The sequence below is a fragment of the Engystomops pustulosus genome, chromosome 4 (genome assembly GCF_040894005.1).
Source record: "Engystomops pustulosus chromosome 4, aEngPut4.maternal, whole genome shotgun sequence".
NCBI lineage: Eukaryota > Metazoa > Chordata > Amphibia > Anura > Leptodactylidae > Engystomops > Engystomops pustulosus.
The window spans coordinates 20,880,800-20,905,356 of NC_092414.1; the positions used below are offsets into that span (position 1 = coordinate 20,880,800).

At 43.5% G+C, this 24,557-nt stretch overlaps 1 protein-coding gene across 2 annotated transcripts in view; it reads right to left on the reverse strand.

Annotated features, from left to right (window-relative positions):
• Positions 1 to 1,133: 1,133 nt before the first annotated feature.
• The window catches only part of ABTB3 (ankyrin repeat and BTB domain containing 3), a 142,641-nt gene continuing 119,217 nt past the window's right edge, over positions 1,134 to 24,557 (reverse strand). For both annotated transcript variants that reach the window (XM_072145440.1, XM_072145439.1), the window contains 13 exons: positions 23,089 to 23,254; positions 22,130 to 22,219; positions 21,030 to 21,131; positions 20,810 to 20,903; positions 20,014 to 20,149; positions 18,707 to 18,927; positions 14,075 to 14,253; positions 9,150 to 9,255; positions 7,645 to 7,747; positions 7,390 to 7,471; positions 5,401 to 5,469; positions 5,049 to 5,162; positions 1,134 to 1,438 (listed from right to left, as the gene is read on the reverse strand). In XM_072145440.1, coding sequence (XP_072001541.1) covers positions 1,229 to 1,438; positions 5,049 to 5,162; positions 5,401 to 5,469; positions 7,390 to 7,471; positions 7,645 to 7,747; positions 9,150 to 9,255; positions 14,075 to 14,253; positions 18,707 to 18,927; positions 20,014 to 20,149; positions 20,810 to 20,903; positions 21,030 to 21,131; positions 22,130 to 22,219; positions 23,089 to 23,254 — 1,672 coding nt within the window. In that variant the 3' untranslated portion in view covers positions 1,134 to 1,228. The remainder of the gene's footprint in view (positions 1,439 to 5,048; positions 5,163 to 5,400; positions 5,470 to 7,389; positions 7,472 to 7,644; positions 7,748 to 9,149; positions 9,256 to 14,074; positions 14,254 to 18,706; positions 18,928 to 20,013; positions 20,150 to 20,809; positions 20,904 to 21,029; positions 21,132 to 22,129; positions 22,220 to 23,088; positions 23,255 to 24,557) is intronic.

A 24,557-nucleotide genomic window follows, 5' to 3' on the forward strand; every position in this document is an offset into this window, starting at 1 on the left:
CATTTAATTTTCTCATGCAAATTGATTGTGACGCAAAAAAAGATGTGGCACAAGTGTGTAATTTTTGACACATACAACAAAAAACATACATGTTAGGACCGGGTGTTTTTTTTGGTCGTTGTCGTCTAAGATGCCATCCTATCAGAGCCGATATAACAAATGAGAATATGTGAGAATTATGAACCTCACGGCTTTCCGTAAAAACCCGGACACTGAGACACAATGAGATCGTGACCTTATATTACAAAAACCTAGAGAAAAAAAAAAATTTGCACCATTTTAAACGAATGCGATGTAAAAACTAAAACCTACAATCGATTTTACATATTCACAGTGAAACTGAAAATTTTTAGTTTTTTATGTGCTGTCTTTTTTTTTTTGATACTTCACAAATGGGTTCGTACAACGAAACGGCTGAATTCTTGGCAAAAAAATGGATACACGATATAACACCATGCAAGTCTGAGTTTGCTTAAGTTGATGAAAGTATCGACATGCCAATATTCTAAAACTTCTTTTAAAAAAATATTTCCTCGACGACACCTGTTTATTTTTGTTTTTGCTCCCGTTCCGGGTAGAACCTTGAAGAAAAGGAGAATTTTTCAGACTTGCATCAGGAAAAATAAAGTCACTGGGCGGACAACTTTTTGAGAAATAGGTCGTATGAAAAGTCTCGATTTTTTTTTTAACCTACAAGGCCACCCCAAATTTTTACAGATTTTTTTTTTTTTTTAGAAATCTTTAAAAAGTCACGTCCTCCTAAAAATCTCCCAGCTCCACTCCATCAGACGCTTCCGTCGTACGGATTTTTTTTTTTTGCAGTAGTCCCCTCTAGTTTTTTTTTTTTAGATGTTTCCTTTTCCCATGATGCACATAAGACGAGAGTCGCGTTGAGCTGAGAAAAATCAAAAACATCACTTTTTATTTCGACATCTTCCCGGTTTTTTTAAAGTCTTTTGGGGTAGATTCCGTTGCTCGTTGGAGCCGTCTCGATTTCCTTTGGAAAATTGTTGAGTAATCCTCTAATTTTTAATTAAATGACTATTTTTTTTTAACAAAAATAAGATTTTTTTTTTTACATACAGAATTTTTTTTTCCAGTTTAGGAAGATCCAGAATTTTTTTTTGCCTTCAGCCTTCAGAAAAATAGGAAATCCGATAATTGAAAAGCTTCTTCTCTTCATATAAGCCTCTGTGAGTAAACACTGCCCACCCTGACGACGCAGACCCTATACTATAGACCCTTTGGAAGAGGATAGATGGATAGACTGGATCCGTGTCGCCAACGTCCTTTGTAAGTCACCCAGAACATCCTGGCCCGATGTCTCACAGTTCTTATCGTATAATAGCTGTTTAAACGCTTCGTTTTCGATGAGGAGCATCATATTTTTCAAGAAGTAGCCTTCACAGTAAGACGATAACTCAGGGACACCGAGAAACTGTGGAGACGGAGAAAACGGGTTAGAGGGCGAAATCGGATCAGTCACAAGATTGAAGACGGACCAAATTTTGTAACCTTGAGAAGTGATATGCCATAAAAAACACTGGTTATATTATAGTAAAAAGAATTAATAATAATAAATATACATTTCCAAAATTGATATGAATTTATTACTAACTTGGCTCCGAAAAAGTACAACCAGTCTTGAAACATACAATGCATCACATGACTATGTTACCATAAAAGTAAAAATTTGACCACCAGAATCTCGAAAAAAACAAAAATAAGGGAACTTCTTAAAGGAAACCTACCATTAGATATCTACCTATTAAGGTAGATCTGGTGGTAGGTTGCCCCCTACATTCTAAAGCCTAATTTATCTTTAGTGAATACTATACTACTATCTGCACTAAACTACAGCTCATCTAATTAATATGCTAATTACTGGAGAGGCTACTTGGCCTTTCTGTGGAGCGGGAGCAAAGGCTACTCCACGCCCCAGTAGCCTCTTCTGTCCCTGCCTACCTGACTCATATCTGTGCAGAGCGCACGGGCATAACAGTGCCCCAATGGCCCCGAAGCTGGAGCTATTGGGCAATAGCGGCATTGAGGGCGTGCAATCATGGAGGCAGCATGGCAGGGGATGAGCAATTAGGCAGGGACAGAAGAGGCTACTGGGCTTGGAGTAGCCTTTCCCTGGAGCAGGAGCAAAGTCTACTACATACCCCAGTAGCCTCTTCTGTTCCTGCCTACCTGCGCATACGCAGACTCATATCTATCCAGAGCGCACGCACATAGCAGTGCCCCAACAGCCCCAAAGCTGGAACTACTGCGCATAGAGGCGCTGAGGAAGTGCAATCATGGAGGCAGCAGTTAGGTAGGGATGAAAGAGGCTACTGGGGCTTGGAGTAACCTTTCCCTGGAGCAGGAGCAAAGTCTACTACATACCCCAGTAGCCTCTTCTGTTCCTGCCTACCTGCCCATACGCAGACTCATATCTATGCAGAGCGCACGCGCATTGCAGTGCCCCAACGGCCCCGAAGCTGGAGCTACTGCACATAGCGGCGCTGAGGATGTGGAATCATGGAGGCAGCACATCGGGGTATGAGCAGGTAGGCAGGGACAGAAGAGGCTACTGGGGCGCGGAGTAGCCTTTCCCTGGAGTGGGAGCAAAGGCTACTCCATGCCCCAGTAGCCTCTTCAGTCCCTGCCTGCCTGCATGTACTCAGACTCATATCTATGCAGAGCGCACACACATAGCAGTGCCCCAATGGCCCCGAAGCTGGAGCTACTGCACATAGCGGCGCGCAGGACGTCTAATCATGGCGGCAGGGGATGAGCAGGTAGGCAGGGACAGAAGAGGCTAGTGGGGCATGGAGTAGCCTTTGATATTGCTCCACGGAGAGACTACTCCATGTCCCAGCAACCTCTCCAGAAATTAGTATAGATATAGTATAGTTAGTAAGTTAGATAAACTGTAGTTTAATATAGATGTAAGTCTAATAGGTAGATATCTGATGGTAGGTGTCCTGTAAAGAACATCTTTACCAACCCCAATCTGTGTTGTTCCAATGATTCTGTCATGGGTGGAATTATTTCTGTAGCACTCAACGTGCCGAAGCCATTACTAACATTATTTTCTGCTCTCTAGATGGTTGGAGCAAGGAAGCCCCCTTGTATTATTAGGGTATCTTGAATTTATAGAGGAGGAGGTCTACATTTTGGATTCTCATCTAGATTGTACATGGAGGAGGAGCCAAAATTACAAGAACAGTCCTTCCATTCAGTGTAATACTCCACTTGCCCTGTAGGGGTGCTGTAGGGAAATTAATCAGCTGATCACTGGGGGTCTAAGCCGCAGGATTCCTTGTACTCAGTCTATAACTACCTAAGTAAAAAGGATTATCTTGTGTATACAATCACTTTAAGACATTTGAAGATTTAGAAATATGTTTTTGTACTGACAATCCCTAACAACCGACCTGTTTCAAGATGATCTGCATGGCCGGTTTGGGAAATAACAAGCAGCTGCTACCTGAGCACTGAAAGATTTATCGGAATAATCTTGATGTGTTTTTACAGAGACTACAGATTAGCGCATGGATGTAAGATTTTAGGGGAATTTGCTGTGTCATTCTGGGGTACGTGAAAAACAAGAGCCAGTCCAGACTGTAAAATGCTGTGTAGTCTGGAGATACCTAAAGGGCCCCCAGCAGTCTGTACAGTCTGGAGGGGCCCCTATAACTTCAGTCTAACTGTGTTGTCTTGAGTGCACCCTATATAACAACAACAGTCTGGATACATAGTCTAATATGCACCCAATAACAGCAGTCTAGCTATGTAGTCTGGAGTTACTCATATAGCAGCAGCTTGTAGTCTGGACCTCCTCCTGGAGTGCCCCCTATAACAGAAGTTGGGCTGTGTACTGTGTAGTCGTGGGTTTCTAGTCTGGACCACCCGATATAACAGCAGCCTGGCTGCATAGTCTATACATTCCCTCAAAATTGCCGTCTGACTGTGTAGTCTGGAGCGCCTCCTATTACAGCAGTCTGGTTGTGTAGTCTAGAACCCCTCTAGTCTAGGAAATCCTGCAATGTAGTCTGAAGTGACCCATATGGCAGCAGTCTTGACCGCCCCCTTATATTGGCCATCTGGCTGTGTAGTCTGGAGCACCCCTGTATAAGAGTAGTCTGGTAGTGTAGTCTAGAGCACCTTCTATATGAGCAGTATGGCTGTGTAGTCTGGACCACCCCCTATAACAGCAGTCTGGATGTGTAGTCTAGATCACCTCCTATCTCAGCAATGTCTCTGTAGTCTGGAGTGACCCTTAAAGCAGCAGTGTGGACTGCCCACTATAGTAGCAGTCTGGCTGTGTAGTCTGGAGCACCTCCTGCATTAGCAGTATGGCCATGTAGTCTGGACTTCCCCCACATATTTTGCACCTCTTCTTATAACATCAGTCTAGTTGTGTACACGGGACCACCCACTATAACAGAAGTCTTGGTGTGAATGCACCCTAAAACAGCCATCTGTCTGTAGTTTCACCCTCTTCCAATAACAGCAGTCTGGCTGTGTATCTAAGCGCCCCCTATAGCAGCAGTCAGAGTGTGTAGTCTGGACAGCCCCCTCAGTGTGGCTGTGAATCTGAATGCTCCCTATAACAGCAGTCTGTGTGTAGTTTGGACCTCTTCCTATAACAGCGGGCAGGCTGTGTAGTCTGGACCGCCCCTTATAACCATAATCTGGCTGTGAAACTGAACGCCCCCTATCGAGGCAGTCAGTGTGTAGTCTGGACAGCCCCTTTATAACCACAGTGTGGCTGTGAATCTGAATGCTCCCTATAACAGCAGTCTGTGTGTAGTTTGGACCTCTTCCTATAACAGCGGGCAGGCTGTGTAGTCTGGACCGCCCCTTATAACCGTAATCTGGCTGTGTATCTAAGCGCCCCCTATAGCAGCAGTCAGAATGTGTAGTCTGGACAGCCCCCTTATAACCACAGTGTGGCTGTGAATCTGAGTGCCCCCAATATATCAGTCTGTGTGTAGTTTCCTATAATAACATAACAGCAATATACCATAACGATTCATATTGTAACATTGTATCTGTACCTTGGCATGGTTATATATATCCACACAGTTTTCCGTGTTGATGCTTTTTGCACAGATTATTTCACAGTGGCGTTGCAGAGCTTCCAGGTGAAAAAACTTGCTGGCAGACAACAGCTGCGAGAGAGGGAGGAAGAGGTGCAAAGGATAATGAATTCACGGGGAGCGGAGGTTGGATTGTAGCATTAATAAAATAATCTCGTGCGATAGGACTGAGACTAAATATGGCGGAAATGTTGGATTATCAATAATTATGTAATTGGCATGGCGGTAACGCGTCTGTCCTATAAACAGCTTCCCCTCTAAACATCGGCGTCTAGTTTAGCCCCAAGATCTTGATCATACAATGACTTACCTCCATGATTTCATTATTCTTGATGAGGAGCGATTCTGTGCCGCCACAGTATAAGTACTGCATGACCAGCTAGAAGAAAAACGGAGTATATGTCATGGACGGTCATTGAGCCCACATTCACATAGAGGCCGAGACTGAGGTCCCTCAGGAGTTTTTTAGCCTGGCATACCCCTTTAAGATCCTTACGCTTGCTCATTTTTACGCTTCCGTATACACTTTCGGGTTCTATGTTTGGGTAACCATCTGGTCTACACCTATCCTTGCCGATTTTACTTTTCTGTGGTCTCTCGAAGTGTCCGATGAGTGGACCTATTAATCCCGTTACAGCGGGGAGATTGCAGGATGCATAATTGATGGCGGCTCGCTCAGACTATGCGGTATTATTAATACGCTGTGCATAATTCATGAACCATTGTAACCTGAGATGTCAAATTATATTAAAGTAAATCTTACATTAAAATGTCAAAATGTTCTTCACTAGAAAACTCGGCCAAATATAGAGTCATCCGACCTACAGGAGTCAATGTTCTCGTGGTGGGAATGGTCCGCACCCTGCTGTCACATTAATAAAGGTAAACTGTGAAGGAGACCTTAGGGGGTATCAAAACCTCAATGGGGCGGCAACACTGTTAGGGGGCACTAAATGGGCATCAAAACTTTGTAAAGGGCACTTGAGGGGCAACTTTACTGTGTTGGGGCAGTAGGTGAGTATCGCTGCTGTGGGGGGCCATTCTTACTGTGAAGGAAGACACTATGGGGCATCATAACTGCGAAAGGGGAATCAATAATGTGAGGGGGCACTAAGTGGGTATCAATACTTAGTAATGGGCACAACAGGGAGAATTCTTAGTGTGTTTTAGGGGCACTAAGTGACCATCACTACTGTGAAGTAGTATTGTGGGAACATCTTCAATGTGAAGAGAGACACTAGGCGGCATCATAAATGCGAAAGGAACTTCAATACTGTGTGGGGGCACAAAGTGGGCATCAATGGGCACAACAGGTGCATCTTTACTATTTATTGGGAGCATTAAGTGATCATCACTATGGTCAAGGGACATTGTTGGAACATCCTTAACGTGAAGAGAGACACTAAGGGGCATCAATACAGTGAAAGGACGCTAAGTGGGCGTCAATATCCTGTAATGGGCACTACAGGGGCCCTTTGTTTTGGGGCACTACTATGAGGGGGCACTGTTGTACCAACCTTACTGTAAAGGGAAACACTAGGGGGCATCATAACTGTGAGGCACTTCAGGGGCATCTTAACTGTGATGGGGCTACTAATTGAGTATCACTACTGTGAGGGGGCATTGTTGGCGCATTCTTAAGGTAGACACTAGGGGGCATCCTAACTGTGAAGGAACATTAACACTGTGAGCGGGAATTAAAATGGCACCAATACCTTTTAGGGGGCACTAGGGGGCATCATAACTTTGAAAGTGAGTATCACTGCTTTAAGTCGGCACTGGCACGCCATCCTTACTCTGTAAGGAGACACTAGGGGGCATCTCAACTAGGATAGGTCACTAAAGGGACATCAATACTGTGAGGGGCAACAATATCTTGTAATGGGCACTACAGGGGCACTGTGCTTTGGAGCACTACCGGGATGTTTTAACTCTGTTGGGGGCACTAAATGAGCATCACTACCGTGAGGGGGCACTGTACATCATTAAAGGAGACACTAGGGGGCATTGTAACTGGAAGGAGCAACAATACTGTGGGCGGGCAATAAAATGGCATTAAAACCTATTAGAGGGCACTACAGGGGTATCTTTACTGTGTTGATGACACTAAATGACCGGCATGAGGGGCACTGCTGGAACATCTTAACTGCGAAGGAAGACACTGAGTGGGCACGGGCATACCATCCTTACTGTGTAAGGAGACCCTAGGGGACATCTCAACTGTGACAGGTCACTGAAGGGACATCAATACTTTGAGCGGCACCAGTTGGGAATCTCTCGGCTCTTGTCAGACACGTACCTGGAAGATGTGATATTTCACATAATTGATTTCGATGCAGCTGTTTTCCGCCGTCGATTTGTTGGTAAGAAGAGCTTTAAACCTTCAAAAAAAAGAATTCGTAGTTATCTAACCAGAAACTTCACACTCGCATCTTCGTGGTCTTAGATCAATCCCCCACCCATAGAGGGCGTTGTACTATTTCCTGTTATATCAGCAGTACTGTCTATAGACCCCCTACTTAGACCCTTAGACTTGGTTTTGTGTAAATCTTACCTTGGAGATGCAGTGAATAGTAACACTTTGTGTGCATAGAAAGGTCTTCCTTCCACAATAAAGGTGACATCCGACATTTCTTTGTTGTTGAGGAAATGAGGATCTACAAAGAAACACAAGAATTAAAATATTCTTCATGCCTGAGGAGCCCATAATTCAAGGGGGTGTCAAGGGGAAAGTTGATTTTTTCCCAAGAAACAGCACAACTCTTGTCCATGGTTTTTTCCTGGTACTGCAACTCATTTTCTTACCATACACACCCAAGGACTTCTTGGCTAGATGATAGGTGGCCCTACTTGTTATGGGAAGTCCTAGGACCCCATCACATTTTTAAGAATATACCTTCTCACTCATTCCAAAGGGACAAAATCAACCTAGGGACCTCCATCGGACTCCATAACACTCACATAGAACATACACCATTAACCTTCTGAAGAACATTTAAATTTGATCTAAAAGGTCTTACGTCCAATTTCTGGTGGCCATGTATGACCTGGCCATATCTACCTTTATAGATGACTGCATAGTCATGGTTCTTGAATGGTAGTCCCAAACCATTAATTTTGCCTAGAGGAGTTCACCAAAAGACATGGTCACACATTGGCATGATGGTGGTAGATATATGAGGAAAAGATCTGAGCCTGTCAATCTCCAAAATCTCATGACCAGACTAGATTGGAGTCATGATCTCCAAGATGTGTCCATCCAATGATTGCAAAACTCCAACTCCGAAAATGCTGCAAATTTTAGTTTTTTTAACAGCTTGAGACCAATAGCTTGGTGGCCTTCAGAGTTAAATAGGTCATAGTAATCAAGATCGATGACTTGGTGGAAGACATTGAAGAGACCCATCAATCAAAAATGGAACCAGATACAAGATGTGGTCAATGTAGTCCTCTTGTGGACAAAGTAGACCTCCTGCCACTACCCAAAGGTGGAGAAGAGTAGGTGACTTTCTACAAACTAGTCTTTTTTCCTCAACTAAGCGACGACAAAAATATGGGTCACAGCAGTGCAGAGGACGCTGGTACTTGGCTTTCATCCATGGATTACACTACTGCTCACCTGATCTGAAGCTGCACAAGCACCAGATCAATACTCCTGATGTCTGCAGGAGCTGCAGAGCAATTTCGTAAAATGGTGGCAGATCAAAGTCTCTAGCTATGCGAAGATGAACACCCATGGAAGATCATCGTATATTTGCCCAATGTTTCTAGAGCTACTTAGTCAATCAGGCCCTTGAAGATCAATTAGATTGCACCTGTCATTGTGAGAATCTTGGAGAAAGCTGCTTATCAATATAGATGAGACCTGCATTGTTACACAAATGTTCTGACGGTGGCGAAGCGAACAGGATAAAAAACTACAGAGACGTATTAAGCATGTTGGAGACTACTAATCAGCTTCAAGGGCCGATGGTTCATCTGTGTTTGCATAGCTTTCATTTCTAGCCAAACAATGCACAAGAAACATGAAGAAGCTACAATTTCAATAAGACATCTTACCTAGCCGAGACGTCTGCTTGCGCTTTATCTCGGTCAGCTTCGGGATGGGGTAAGGACCGTAGCACTGGCTGAATATGACCGCCAGTTGTTGGCTGATAACCTCATTCTGTAATGGAGAGAAGACGGTTTCTGTTACACAAATGTGATATTTGACCTCTTGAGATGTCGATTTTTTAATCTATGTTTTGGAAATATGTCAGGATACAGCATCGGTGGGGGGGGGGGGGGCGTAACCTGAGAATTTCCCTACATAGACCCCCCTTAGATTTTAGCTTAGAGATCTCTCAGCTAAAGTTGACCGTTGGGATTTATGATTCAAGTCATGGACCCCATCAAAGCAATGTTCTAGGAAATTTCTATGTAACCCACATGTCTTAATTTTCGATATTTTTATCTTTTTACTTCAGGTGTGCATCCCTCTGGCAGGCCTTAAAGGGAAACTATCACCAGGGACCTCATTTTCACTAAAGACAGGTTACACAAGCCCATCCCAACTGCATTGCAAATATGTATTTTTGCCTTCTCTAAGCATTTACATTACAATATAATTGTGTTTTATAACTTACCTTGCACCCTGACAGAATCATCTGTGTAGTTCCAGGGGTTGGGCTTTGGTTTGGATGCATATCAAAAAACAACATGGGACTAGTCTGTGCTGCAGACTCCTCAGCTCTCAGCCCCCACCTTTGTGCTCCTGTACAGCTCCTCCCTCCCCAACTGATGTCAGCTCACCAGACTGTGAGCTTTGTCCCTGTGAAGGAACACAATGGTGGGGGCTGAGAGCTGAGGAGTTTGCAACACACACAAGTCACATGTTGTTTTTTGAAACGCATCCAAGCCAAAGTCCAACCTCTGAGACTACACAGAAGATTTTGTCAGAAAGCCAGGTAAGTTACAACACACTATTATATTGTAATGCAAATGCTTAGACAAAGCATAAAAGCATATATGCAATGCCGGTGTTCTAGGCTTCTGCAACCTGTCTTTAGTGAAAATGAGGTCCATGGTGACAGGTTCCCTTTAATTATCATGTCTTGTGTGGCCTCCTTCAGTATCATTTTCTCTGGCAGATCGTCAGAATCATGACCTATCAGAGACCTTTAGTATAATTTCTTCTGACAAGACGTCTGTATCATTCCTTCTGGTAGACCTTTAGTATTATTCCTACTAGGGGGACTTCAGTATTATTTCTTTTGGTGAGCCTTCTTCTTGTGGGTCTTCACAATCATTTCTACTAGGGGGACTTCAATACAATTTCTTCAGGTTGGTCTTCACTATCATTTCTTCTGGTGGGGGGGTCGTCAGTATAATTGTTTTCTAGGCCTTCTAAATCATATATTCTGATGGGCCTTCAATGTATCAATGTGGTTGGCCTTCAGTACATTTTCCTATTGTAGACCTTTAGTATAATTTTTTCTAGTAGGTGTTCAGTATAACTTCTTAGGTTGGGCTATCATTATTATTTCTTATGATGGACCTTCAGTACTTCATTAGAATATCCTCTAGTAGACCTTTAGTATCTTTGTTCTGGTAGTGTTTCAGTATCATTACTTACGTTGGGCTTTTCGTATTATTTCTTCTGTTTGTCCTTCAGTACAACTTTTCTAGTGACCTCAAGTACCATTTCTTCTGGCCACCTTCAGGACCATTTCATCTGGTGGCCTTCAATCTAATTTCTGATGGATCTTAAAGGGGTTTCCCCACAAAAACAATTTAGGCCCTATCCACGGGATGGGGCCTAACTTGCTGATCATTGGGGGTCTCAGTACTGAGACCCTGCAGATCACCAAAACAAGGGGTCTGACCGACCCCTCGTCGCTTTACAAGAGTGATAGAGCAGACGGCCGCGCATAACCACTCTGCTCCATTAATCTGTCTTCGTGGGAAAAACACCTTCAAGTATCATTTCTCCTCAACATCACCAGTTTCTATTTTTGCAGGACTTTCTTATGGTGCTCTCGAGATACAGTTGGACCCCCAGCTCAATGACTAAAAGCAATGACCCATTTTGGTTGTCTTCTTTACTCCTTCTATGGTATTGATGCCAGTTTTTTTTTTGGAGGACTTCTTATGGTGCTCTCAAGGTACTGTTGGACCCCCAGCTCATTGACTAAAAGCAATGACCCATTTTGTTTGTCTTCTTTATTCCTTCCTATGGTATTGACGCCATTTTTATTCTACTTTATATCCTGACTTGCTAAAGCAATGAAGCCGATAAAGCGATGTACAACTCCCAAAAACTCAGGCAGCCAATGACTCTCCAGAGTACTTCTCATTGTCATCTCTAGTAAGACTGATTAAATGTCACTCCAGAGTACCGATACCCGTTACCAATGTGGTCTGTGTAATTAAAAACAATCAGCATCTCCCTGCCGCGCTGAGGTCTGTGAGATCTGTGGTAAGAAACCCATCTACAAAAGGTTTTTTTTTTCCAAGCAGATGAAGGCTTTTCCTCAGTAGAGCGAAATGAAGGAAAGAATAAAAAGCCCCATCAGACTAAACGCTGGGAGATCTGCCAAGAATAAACTTGGAAATTGCATTTGCAATCACAGCTGTGAAGTGAACTTTGGGAAACCCTGGGCGAGAAGGAAAGTTACGTCCTTGGGGGCCAGTAATGAGACGATTGCAGAGATGACGGGATCGGCGGAGCAAAGCAAGATCACGATCAGTGAATTGAATTCTTTGTTGGAGATACATCTGCCTCCTATTCAGTGCCGTTCACTCCTCACTCATAGATGGGGGGTGATGTGCATGAGGTCACTACACTTCTTATTGAAAAATGGAATAAGACAGATCTATCATAATATCTAAAACAAAGTTGACATCTTGACAACCCTGGAGCCCGGTGATCGGTAACGTGGGCCATATGAACCACAAGTGACTTCATGGGTTAAGAGGGTCGGAAGAGTGGGCACAGCCCTAGTTTGGGAACCAATTATCGGAGCAACTATTTCCTCATGAAAATTATAGTCCCACAGCAACCAAAGAGCATTTGCTATAAAAATTGGCCCGTTAGCCTAATCTTTATGGGTCCATCTACCATGGTTTACGTCTTATAACCCTTCCTGTAGACTACCTTTAGATCCAAATGTCTAAAGACTAGAGATGAGCGAGTATACTCGTCCGAGCTTGATGTTCGTTCGAGTATTAGCATACTCGAAACAGCTCGTTGCTCGGATGAGTATCTCGCCGGTTCGAGATCGAGCATTTACTCGATACACAGTGAAGAACAGTCAAGAATACAATGAAAACAGTGAACATAGGATCATTTAAGTGAAGAACATAGTGAAGAACACATTGCAGATGTTCCGTACATCTGCTAACTTATCGGAAGACACGCATGCAGAACGATGTTCTTCACAATAGTATGTGAAGAACAATATGTGTGAAGAACACATTGCAGATGTATGGAAACATCTGCAATGTGTTCTTCACACATATGGTTCTTCACATACTTTTTCTTCTGATAAGTTAGGAGATGTACGAAACATCTGCAATGTGTCCTTCACTGTGTTCTTTCAATGTGTTCTTTCAGTGAAAACACCTGCAAACATCTGCAATGTTTTCTTCAGTGTTCTTCTTTCAATGTGTTCTTTCAGTGAAAAATGCTCGAGTCTCCCATTGACTTCAATGGGGTTCGTTAATCGATACGAGCACTCGAGCAATGGGAAAAGTTCAACCCGAGTAACGAGCACTCGAGCATCTCTACTAAAGACCTCTCTTCTGGGCCTTAATTTCAGAAGGAGCTGTTCACTGTCTACCCACCGATATACACAAAAAAAAAATCACAGGGCTTTTTGCCCACAGCCAAATGTGACTTCCGCCCCTTTGTCCTGCCATAGTAGGTCCTCATCATATGTTAGTTCCCAGCCACCTTACCTAGAGCATTTATAGTTTTCATGCCTGGCATATACAGATAGAAGTTCCTCTGCTATCTCCTTCCACTCTTATCCTAAATAACTTTTCTCAACCACTTGTCTTCATTTTAAGCCCCGAGCTACCTTAAGTATTGCCAGGTCAGCAAATAAAGCAATTAGGAGAGAGATTTATGAAGCGCACCCACAGCGGAGAACTTCCTAATTCATTAGTTGGTCCTGAAGGTGGCACCTAAGTCATTTTTTATCATTGGCAAGGGATTTTGCTGTGTGATGAGGTGGAACCACGCGAAGGTAGTAGCTGGAGAGTTTCCGTACAATGCATATAAAATATTTTTCTTGGCAAGCCCTCCTGGCAGAAAATATTGCTGACGTGTCAGGTGGTCATCCATGAGTCGGGCTTAAATGTCTATTGGAAATGTGAAATGGTAATTGATGTGAATTCTTTGAAGACTGGAAAGTCAGTCAAGGACAAGACGTTTATCTAAAGGTTTTCTGGGTGGACGAGTTTTCCAGAATGGTCTTCAGGATAATTCATTAGTCATCAGATTGGTGGGGGACACTGACCCTGCACCAATGAACTGTTCTGAGCTTCTTTTGGTGTGAGAACCTATAAAGGTGATGAAGGTGGAAGCAGAAGGTGCCGACCAGTGTATATCTATGGTGCCAAAGTATTGTATGTCTGCTCCTACTTCAAGAGGAGAAAACCTGAAGTCCCTCGGCACAGCCACTATACAGTAGACTGAATATTCTGCCTCCGGTTCAGATCCTCACCTATCCTTAGGATGGATCACAGGTATCAGCCATGGGACAGACATATCCTTTAAAGGTGTCTAGGAAAATACATTGTAAAATTCAGTCAACTATAAGTAGCCATGCTCCAGTCTATGTGATCCACCAAATGGGTTTTTTATGGCGCCTGTAGGCAGAAGCATGGGTTGCACTTCAGGTACGTCCTCTAGGGTCTTCTTCACTTATACATTTACTAATAGAGTAACTCATGTCGGTTGTCCCTAAAAAGTACAAAGTATACAAAGTGGACATAAATACCTTGCTAGCTTTCAGAATCTCGAACATGAGCGGCAGACCCTGTGTGATCAGCTCCTCCGTATACTCGTCCTCTTGAATAGACTTGAACTCCTTCAGCAAACATTGTATCAGTGGACGTCTATGTTGATGAAACGAGATGCGCAGGGACTCCAGCCAAGTATGAAGGGTCCAGGGGACACCTACAAGGGAACAAGAGAGTGATGAGCTGTCATGGAAAAGATCTATACAACTAAAATGGGGAGGACAATAACCAACCCTTTTTTTCCTACCACAGTCAGCAATAAAGATTTCCTATCCTGTATGGAACTAATAAGGACCTCTCACCAACTACAAAATACTGAATCATATTCCTTATGTGATTGTGGCTGTGCTGTGGATTAATTTGGTGTTTGATTTATAAAAATCCGTCCAACCGTTCAAAAGATATGGCCTCGGAAGTATATATGTGAATTACCGCTAGCAAGGTAAGGGGGCGGTAACTATTTATTTTCTCTGGAGGGGCGTGTCTCTGGTAGAATGCGCTAAATCTCTTTTATACTTCCTTGGGCCTTATCTTTTGAACGGGTGGACCGATTTAAATAGGACAAACACCAAATTGATCAGGGGCATGCTGGCAAACACATGAGGGATGTCATTCAGTCAATTTTTTACTTGGTAACAGGTCTCATTCATTTCTGTTCACCTGGTGCCTGTTTTCTGTGGTTAAGGCCAAGCTTGACTCTTCATCAACGCTTTGGCAATTACTTCCAAGGAGGTGAATCCGAATCATTGCTGTGGGTGACTTGCTGGATATCAAGAAGTGCCCTCTCAAGTGCCCTTATTATCTCCCCATCATAGTAATATAATCAACCCTTTCTAAACCAAGGCCCCTTCACAGTATTCTGCTCTCTATTACTTCTTGTGATACCAAAGTCAAAGAAAATGTCTTATTCTCCCCCGGGAAGATCCATTTCGGCACAGTGGGTAGTCGATTTAAACACCTGTGACACCAGCTTTGGTTTTCTTTAATGCTGAAACCTTCAATTACGAGAGTTTGTGGATGTGCTAAAAAAAAAAAAGCAATTTACATCTAGCGAAGGGAATTTAGACGATAAATGTAACTGAGTTAGTGGAATTAAATTATAAGGTATCGCTTCATTAACCATTATTAAGGCTCGGACAATTGAGCCGCCTTCCTCTTAAGACTGTTGTTTGAAGATAGCCATCAAAAACAGGCCAAGCTTCTTCCTACATTTTTATAACCCTACGTAAAAGATTGATATCTTATTTGTCTTTCTTCTTTGCACGTCATTGGGATAGGGCATTGGGACCTGGGCAAAAAAAATAATTATTTAGCAAGGGCGATAATAAGGAGGGTACTTGTAGGGTACATAGTATATAAAATGTGTGCTCCATCCTGTTTTGGCTCACAAAGCAGGGTCCTAAATGACTCGTAGAACTCGTAGAACAATAGTGACTACTAATTCTCCACTGTCTTCTCCTTGTTGGTCCACCCAAGTTCCTGAAGATCTTCTGGTGGGACCTTTATATAGAAGGTTCATTTTGAACTAAGCACCGCCCAGTAGGCTCTTTTTCTTTTAAGGGGGTCTCCTTGTAGGGTACAAAGTATATAAAATGTGTGCTCCATCCTGTTTTAACTCACAAAACAGGGTCCTAAATAGGTGATCACTCGAAGAACAAAAGTGACTACAGTACTAATTCTCCACTGACTTCTCCTTGTTGGTCCACTCAAGTTCCTGAAGATCTTCTGGTGGGACCTTTATATAGGAGGTTCATTTTGAACTAAGTACCACCCACTAGGATCTTTTTCTTTTAAGGGGGTGTCCTTACATCCAGGCAGTTCCACCAATAAGCCATATTCTGGTCCAATTCTGCCTCAGCCCAGTGAAAATTCCCCTCTTAGAGTAAAAATTATATAAAAGTGTCCTTAGGAGGTTCCTGCTCCACTGTGACATATGTCATGTGTCCATCTGTCCTTAAGGAGCACACATACAAATGTTATTCACTATTGTACACTAAGCAAGGTCAAACCGGTCCACCCAAGCATCAGAAGACCTTTGTGTGGGCCCTAATACAACAAGGTCCAAAAAAGTCCAGCAGAAGAGATACTATTTGTAGTTAAGCACCTCCCAAAAGGATGTTCTCATTTAGGACACATATCCTATAGATGGAAGTAAGGGCCTTAGGTCCATCCGGTTCCCCACTGCTGCCTCTACATATAGATTATTCTCTCCTTCTACAGTGATGATAGTTTGCAACAAAGAAGTAAAACGAGAAGTAAACGATCAAAACTGGTATCCCTCCCCCTCACCATTCTGCTCTGTGTTTGTTTCTATATAAAGAAGCTTAATAAATGGACCCTAAAAGGCAAAGTGAACCCAAAGCGCCAGCGGCGTACTTCCTCCTGAGCACTGCTGGTCTACAAGTCCCCCAGGTGGTAAATGAAACACATGCCTCATTAGTTGCTGGAAGGGGCACAGTGTTCGTGCAGGGAGGCATGCCATTGGGAGGAAGGGACTTTTATGATGTTTTTAGGAATCAGGGGACAAATTGGTTATTTTGTTTTCCGCATAGAAGTGAATCAATTCTGCTGTCTCATTGCATTTCTGTAACGTAGGCCGAGGTAGAAGACGGTGACTCGCAACCTTGTAGTGCGGCCAAAGAATCATATGTAGTAAGGAACCTGTGGGTCATTTGGACCTCCATCAAACAATATGATCATCAGAGGCAAACCATGCCCCTTCTATTGGACTCCAGATGAGAAGGGGCTCAGAACTGCTATTTCGGTTACCCTTGACAGTGCATGAATATGGAAAACCAAACCCCTAGGGGGCATCATAAGAGGGGAAAAAACATACTTGCCCCAGTTCCCGTCTTTTGTGTCGATCAACTACTAAAAGTTTTTTGGCCTGTGACCAACAAGAAGTTTTGTGGGTTCATGGGACCCACTTCATCCAATAAGCGGCCTTCTCGGACCAGGGGACAACACAGCAAATTAAGTCCCCTGACGCCTTGTGTCTGAGGAGGCCACTAATACCTTATGTCTGAGAAGGCCACTGACGCCTTGTGTCTGAGGAGGCCACTGACGCCTTGTGTCTGAGGAGGCCACTGACGCCTTGTATGTGAGGAGGCCACTGACGCCTTGTGTCTGAGGAGGCCACTAACGCATTGTGTCTGAGGAGGCCACTGACGCCTTGTGTCTGAGGAGGCCACTAACGCCTTGTATGTGAGGAGGCCACTGACGCCTTGTGTCTGAGGAGGCCACTGACGCCTTGTGTCTGAGGAGGCCACTGACGCCTTGTGTCTGAGGAGGCCACTGACGCCTTGTGTCTGAGGAGGCCACTGACGCCTTGTGTCTGAGGAGGCCACTGACGCCTTGTGTCTGAGGAGGCCACTGACGCCTTGTATCTGAGGAGGCCACTGACGCCTTGTATGTGAGGAGGCCACTGACGCCTTGTGTCTGAGGAGGCCACTGACGCCTTGTGTCTGAGGAGGCCACTGACGCCTTGTGTCTGAGGAGGCCACTGATGCCTTGTGTCTGAGGAGGCCACTGATGCCTTGTGTCTGAGGAGGCCACTGATGCCTTGTGTCTGAGGAGGCCACTGATACCTTATGTCTGAGGAGGCCACTGACGCCTTGTATGTGAGGAGGCCACTGACGCCTTCTGTCTGAGGAGGCCACTGATTCCTTGTGTCTGAGGAGGCCACTGATGCCTTGTGTCTGAGGAGGCCACTGATGCCTTGTGTCTGAGGAGGCCACTGATACCTTATGTCTGAGGAGGCCGCTGACACCTTATGTTTGAGGAGGCCACTGATACCTTATGTCTGAGGAGGCCACTGATACCTTATGTCTGAAGAGGCCACTGATACCTTATGTCTGAGGAGGCCACTGATTGGATGGAGCAGGCTCCATGAACCTCCTGGAACTTCCAGTCAGTTGCAGGCCCAAAACTGAAAGTACTGCTGCAACTCTGGAAGCAGAGGGTTTTTGTTTTCTTTCTTGGTCCCGATAGGGTGTTTTCCATATCCATGTGTTTAGTACATGTTTTGGAAGTGACCCTTATACACAGAATAACCAGCCCCTCTGAATGTGTATTGCCATTCCATTCACTGTCAATGGGACCCTGTGTATTGTTATCTCCAGAAGTCTTCAGAGAAAAGTTTAGATGCTAGACCTATAGCTCTATTCAGAAGGGTAAACATGACCCCCTTCTCACCATCAGTGAAAATCCAAGGAATCAGATCCCCACCATCATCAAGTTTGTTTCCTATGTTACCTCCAGGAAGCTTATTCCTGAATTCCTGCTTGGAATAATTCTATGAGAGATGTATACAATTATATGCAGTAAAGCTCCTCCTAGTGGCGGCTGCAGATGGGCAGGATTTTATCATCAAAAGGGGCTGAATTAAGTGTTTAGCTTATTACTTGATCAGGATATGAAAGCCAGGACATCTACTGATCATGAGAAGAAGGGGTTGAACATTACCCTGTAACGGTGGTCGAGCATGCTCATTCCTCATTACTCAGTAGAGGTTAATGGCGCAGCATTGCGAAATCTTGACTGCTGTTCTGTTCTTGGATTATGACAAATTTTGCTATGGGGTGCTATGTTTTCTATGTGTGCAAGCTTACCCAAACTTCTTATATCAATGGTGATATCCACATATCCATGCTCGGCACTGTGGTACATGGCCTCCTTCAGAGCCTTCAGTTTAGCTTTGCTGTTACGACTTGGACATAACGTGGCGTTCGTTGTTTCAGGCAAATCGGTTCCTTCAGCTAGAATCTCTTCTAGAGATAAAATGTCACTCTTCTCTTTCTCGGGTTGGGACAGCAGCTTCCGAAATACATTCCTAAAATAATGATATGATATATCAGGTAATTTTATGATAGTAAAGTAGAGGCCTAGACTGGCTGAGAGGCTGCTGGAGCTAGTACTAAGTTTCTATCTCACCCAAAGTGCTTTATTCACATCAGTTTGAGTTAGTACTTCTTTATTATGTCCTATATGATCCTACTGATGTTACTAAGTGAGAAAGAAGACTGACACAGGCACAGTCAGGCACACAGAGAGGCTACTGGAGCTAGTCCTGAGTTTCTATCTCACCCAAAGTGCTTTATTCAGATCAATATCAATCAGTACATCTTTATTATGTCCTAAATGATAATACTAAGTGAGAAAGAAGACTGACACAGCCACAGTCAGGCACACAGAGAGGCTACTGGAGCTAGTACTGAGTTTCTATCTTACCCATGTGCTTTATTCACATCAATATCAATCAGTACATCTTTATTATGTCCTAAATGATCATACTGATGTTTCTGAGTAATAAAGAAGACTGACACAAGCACAGTCCATGGCTACTAGAGCTAATACTGAGTTTCTATCTCACCCTAAGTGCTTTAATCACATCAGTACCAGCTAGTACTTCATTATAATTTCCTATATTATCATACTGATGATTTTGAGTACAAAAGAAGATAGACATGGGCACAGAGAGAGAGAGAGAGGCTACTGGTGCTAATACTAAGTTACTATCTCACCCCAAGTGCTTTATTCATATCAGTACCAGTCAGTGCTTCTTTATTATGTCCAATATGATCCTACTGATGTTTCTTACTGACTAAGAAAGAAGATTGACACTGAAACAGAGAGAGGCTGCTGGAGCTAATACTGAGTTTCTATCTCACCCAAAGTGCTTTATTTACATTATTTCAGGTAAGTACTTCTCTATAATATCCTGCTAATTCTTTTACGTGAGATATGCATAATGGTTAGGTACACCCTAAAACCACGAACTATGGGGGAACCTGAAGCATATTTGTGGTAGCATGCAACTCGAACATTCTTTTTTAGTCTTCTTCTTCTTGGCACACAAAAAATATTCCAAGCATTGAGCGATAACCATTATCTGTAAAAGCCTCCGTGTATAAATCACCTGTGCCCGTGTGCAGCGGCCTGGCTGAAAGAATTCATGTCTCCTTGTGGTGCCGTAGAAATTCCATTCCTGTACATCGTTCCTATCATGGGATCCCCTCCTCGTTCCAGCAACAAACTCACAAGCTCAAAGTTTCCTGTGGGGAAAAGGGATTTAGGAAATGTTATCTAGCAAGATTACGAAAACAACTGTCTCATACTAGTGGTGTTGGTAGGTGGGGCCAAAATTTATCATAGGGCTGCCTTCATGGGTTGTCGCACCCCCTCACCGAGCCACCAAGAGGTTAGTGGAAAGCAGGTCAGGTCTGGTTTTCTATCTCTTTACCGCACCTCCTACTTTTGGGAAGAGGTGACACTGGCCCTCCTCGGAGTAGATCCAAATAGAAGGCCCACCAAAACTTGACAAAACTACATTGAAAATCCTTGGTATACTGTCCACCATTTTTGAGGTGGCCATCACTCCTAAACCATATCGAATGAAGTTCAAACTTAGCAAAGGCAAAATTGAGGGAAACTTAAGTCCTACCTTAAAGAAAACCCCACAAATGGATCACGTTAGGGTAGATGTTGCATACATTGGTCTACTTTACCCAGGACAATCCAAGTTTGCTTATGACCCAACATAATTTTAAGAATCCTGAACCCAACTGCTAATGCATGAGTTCGGCCTACTATTTTGAAGGAGGATCTCAAAGGGATGGAGTTTATTCAAGTGGAAGGAGGTATCAAAGGGGTTATTAGATAAAAAAAAAACACTAAAAACATGGCAAAAACAATCATATATTTAAGAAACCCACCTGCAGCTGCTGCCAATTGTAAGGGAGTTTCTGAGTAATTTTCTTCACCAGTTTCCAAAGATCCCTCTACGTTAGCGCCTGCATCCAGGAGTAACTGGAGAGAGAAGTAAGTACATTACATCCTGATCATGTACAACTATCTCTCTATGAATGTAGATATTGCAAATATTATAATTTTTCCACTTTGATGATGTAGAAAGTGACTTGGCCTCTATTATACCTGTACAACCGGAATATGTCCCTGGAGAACAGCAAAGGTCAGTGCGGTCCAGTGACGCGTCTCTGGATGGACAGATGGAAATTTATGAGCTGTGCTCGGGACCTGAAATGGAGAAAAGATGTAGGGATATTGGGGGTCAGTAAACTTGGTTGTTGTTCTGGCTTTTCTCTCTATTCGCACCTTTTTAAGCACCTTTTTGCTCCTATGTCAATGGTTGTACTAAATTGGAGAAGTTGTTTTGTGTATCTGAGACCTCACTAGGAAAAATGACCCCCATAGAGTCATAATCCCTTCATAATCATAGTTATAATTAGATTACTCTTTATAATGCATCACCAGAATATTAGTTCACCAATGCCACTTTCCATTAAACCAGTTCCTTACCTCCCTACACAATCTCTGACCACTATTTGTCTTCTCATGTTCCTCAAAATTGATGTCTTCTCACGTTCCTCAAAACTAAAGTCAGGTAATTTATCCCCTTGCCCACCTTCTCTGTCATCCATGGTAATGTGTAACCCTATAACCTCCTAGACTCCTAGACTTTATGATGCCACAAGTCTTCTCGAGGCACCAGAATCCTACATAGCTCCTTCCACCTTCTATCTTCCCTGCCCCTCAAAATTCCCAGACTCCTAGGCTTTATCAGACCCCAAATGTGATGAAGGCAGAGTCCTATCACCTAATGTCTACCTTTAGCCTTCTGATATAATCATTGCCCAGGCTTCCCATGCCATTCCACATGGATTTTACAAGGTTCTTGCTCATTCTAACCATAGTTACCCTGCCAAAAGAACACCATGGTCCATACACTTAGATTTCATGGGGCTCCAAGCATCTTCTGTCTTCCCATGCCCTTCCACATTGACTTTGCAAAGTTCTCTGCCACCCTTCGTAATGAGGAACCTAAGGGGCCTAAACATCCTTAATCTTCCCATCAAAAAGAACAAAACCCAAATGAAACCTAGACTAGCGCACAATAAACAGAGGCTTCAACAATGGTCACAATGGCTGCCATTGGCCAAACCCGTCCCAGTCCCAACAGATCTCCCGAGTGTAGTTCCTATTATTCAGAATTTGCATTACTGTCACATTCTCACCTCAACGTTGAGCTCAGCGCCTGCATCCAGGAGCATCTGTACCATCGCTTCATCTCCCCGGACACACGCATACATTAGTGGGGTCATCCCCTAGAAAAGCGGCGATAATTGACAGTCATTAATGCCTGGCACCTTCAGAATCATCCTTCTGCATGTCTCATCATTATGGATCATCACCAAAGCTACGATAACATTACTGTAGGACATGTTTACAGCATCACTATAGGGGGTGCAGGCCTCGAAAACCTAATGTGCCCACTACAGCTCCTCTACCTCATAAGAAGACACATGTATTACTAATAATAACATGGTTCTCAGCTTGGTACATAATAAATTCTATAATACAGCCTCCTCATGAGATATATTTTTATATATATATATATATGTTTCATTTTTAATGCCACCACATGAGTTCCCTGCAAAGGGGGGAGGCCCAATGGAGCTCTGTCACCCAGGGGCCTACTGAAACCTGGAGCCGATCCTGGTTATATAGAATGATTAACTGCCATGTACTGTAATCTCTGGGTGCTGGGGGTTGTCACGGCAACCTGGGGCCTACTGAATACGGCAAAGCCTACTAGATTAGTACAATTAGCACCTTGTGATATATAGATACTTTAAGAGAACCTGTCATGCAAATTGACCCATGGGACGCCGAGAGGAGTAGATGGGAGGAGCTGACTGAGAAGGACAAACCCCCTCTGATGCCAGGTAATATAAGATAAAGTTGATTTATGGGGAAGTGAGGGAAACAATTTTTAGCTAAGAAGGGTGTCAGTTAGTTAATAATACTCTATAGTGTATGTCAAAATGTGGTGACAGGTTCCCTCTACATGGCGGATACACCACACTCTTTCGTTCCCATAATCTGACGTGTCCTTAAGACACCCCAAAATCCTTTAGTGGAATTCTGTATTTCCCTGAAGGCATGACATATACATCCAGGAGATCCTACTAACTTGTTCGCTCATGCTGTTGATTCCTTCAGGACCGAGAAGAGTCACCGCTTGCTTGACCAGGTCTGTCCTTCCGCAGTTGAGCATCCGAAATCCAAGATCTTGCTTAAACTTGGCTTCTGTGGCTACGGCGTCTAGTTTACGAGATGCGCAAAAACAGTCGTCGGCCCTACAAAGAATGGAAGCAGAGGGATCATAAAAATGGCGGCCTTTATCCCGCTCATGGAAGATATAGCAGCTAACATTAAGGAGAGGTAGAAGCTAACTGGGCCCGTTGCCTCAGGGCGGTGCTCAGGCTCATAACACACAATACTTTTTGGGAACTTTGAGTCTCCCTGACTGTGTATATTGGGTCACAATTTATAGGATGACTCTCAGTTATCAGATTGGGTTACATCCATATTTCCTTACAATTGATTTATGACATGACCCAGTGCTTCTCATATGTGAATCCATCGACAGTATATTAGATCTTACCCCCTGGGACTTCGGGCTTGTTGAGAGGAGTAGCGAGACAGATTCATTTTTATCCTGGCATATATACATAATTCCCGCCCGGGGTCGGCCGTAGTTGAATGTACCATATAGATTATTCATAATATGCCAAGGGCTTTTATGTGATTCAACTTTCAAAATTGATGGTTTTTTTAAACACTAAAATCTTTAGCTGTGGCGGACATTTTGTTCTCAGAAGTCAGCCATTTTATGGGTCTATTATCCTTAAATGTTGACTGTTGAGTTCAGTCATTGGCAAAGATCCAAATTTACTCAAACCATTGGCCATGAGGGAAGGAAGGATTTTTCAAGTTTTGGCACCACAAGATTTGAGTTGCTTTTTAAAGGGGTCCAAGAGTAGCTACATTACATAAAATAAGAAATTTTACCACTCTATAAGCTATCTCTGCCGGAGTCATGTAGGCGGAGCAGCTTAGCAGCAGAAACACAGAGGCCAGGTACTAAATATGTTCATTCTGACTGGAATTATAGCCTTCTGATTGAGATACCTCATCTTAAAGGGGTTGGCCACTTTACCTCATGTTTTTTGTAATGTGTGTGTAAGTGTGGGGGAGCAGGATATGAGGTGAGTTACCAATATACATCTAGTAATAGTTCTGCTCCGCTTTCTTGATATGTCAAGTGAAGCCTCCTGTATTTTACCTCATCAGTCAGACATTCCTGTCCATAAAATGGCCGCAGATGGAGGGTCATGTGATCATAACTGTCCATCAGCAATCACCAGTTAGAGATCACATGACCCTCCATCTGCGGCCATTTTGTGGTCAGGAATCTCTGGCTGATGAGGTAACAGACAGGAGGCTTCACTTTACATGTCAAGAAAACGGAGCAGAACTATTACTTGATGTATATTGGTACATAACCTCATATCCTGCCCCCCCCCCTCCCCGCACACTTACACACACATTACAAAAACATGAGGTAAAGTGGCCAATCCCTTTAAAATGAGGAAGTGA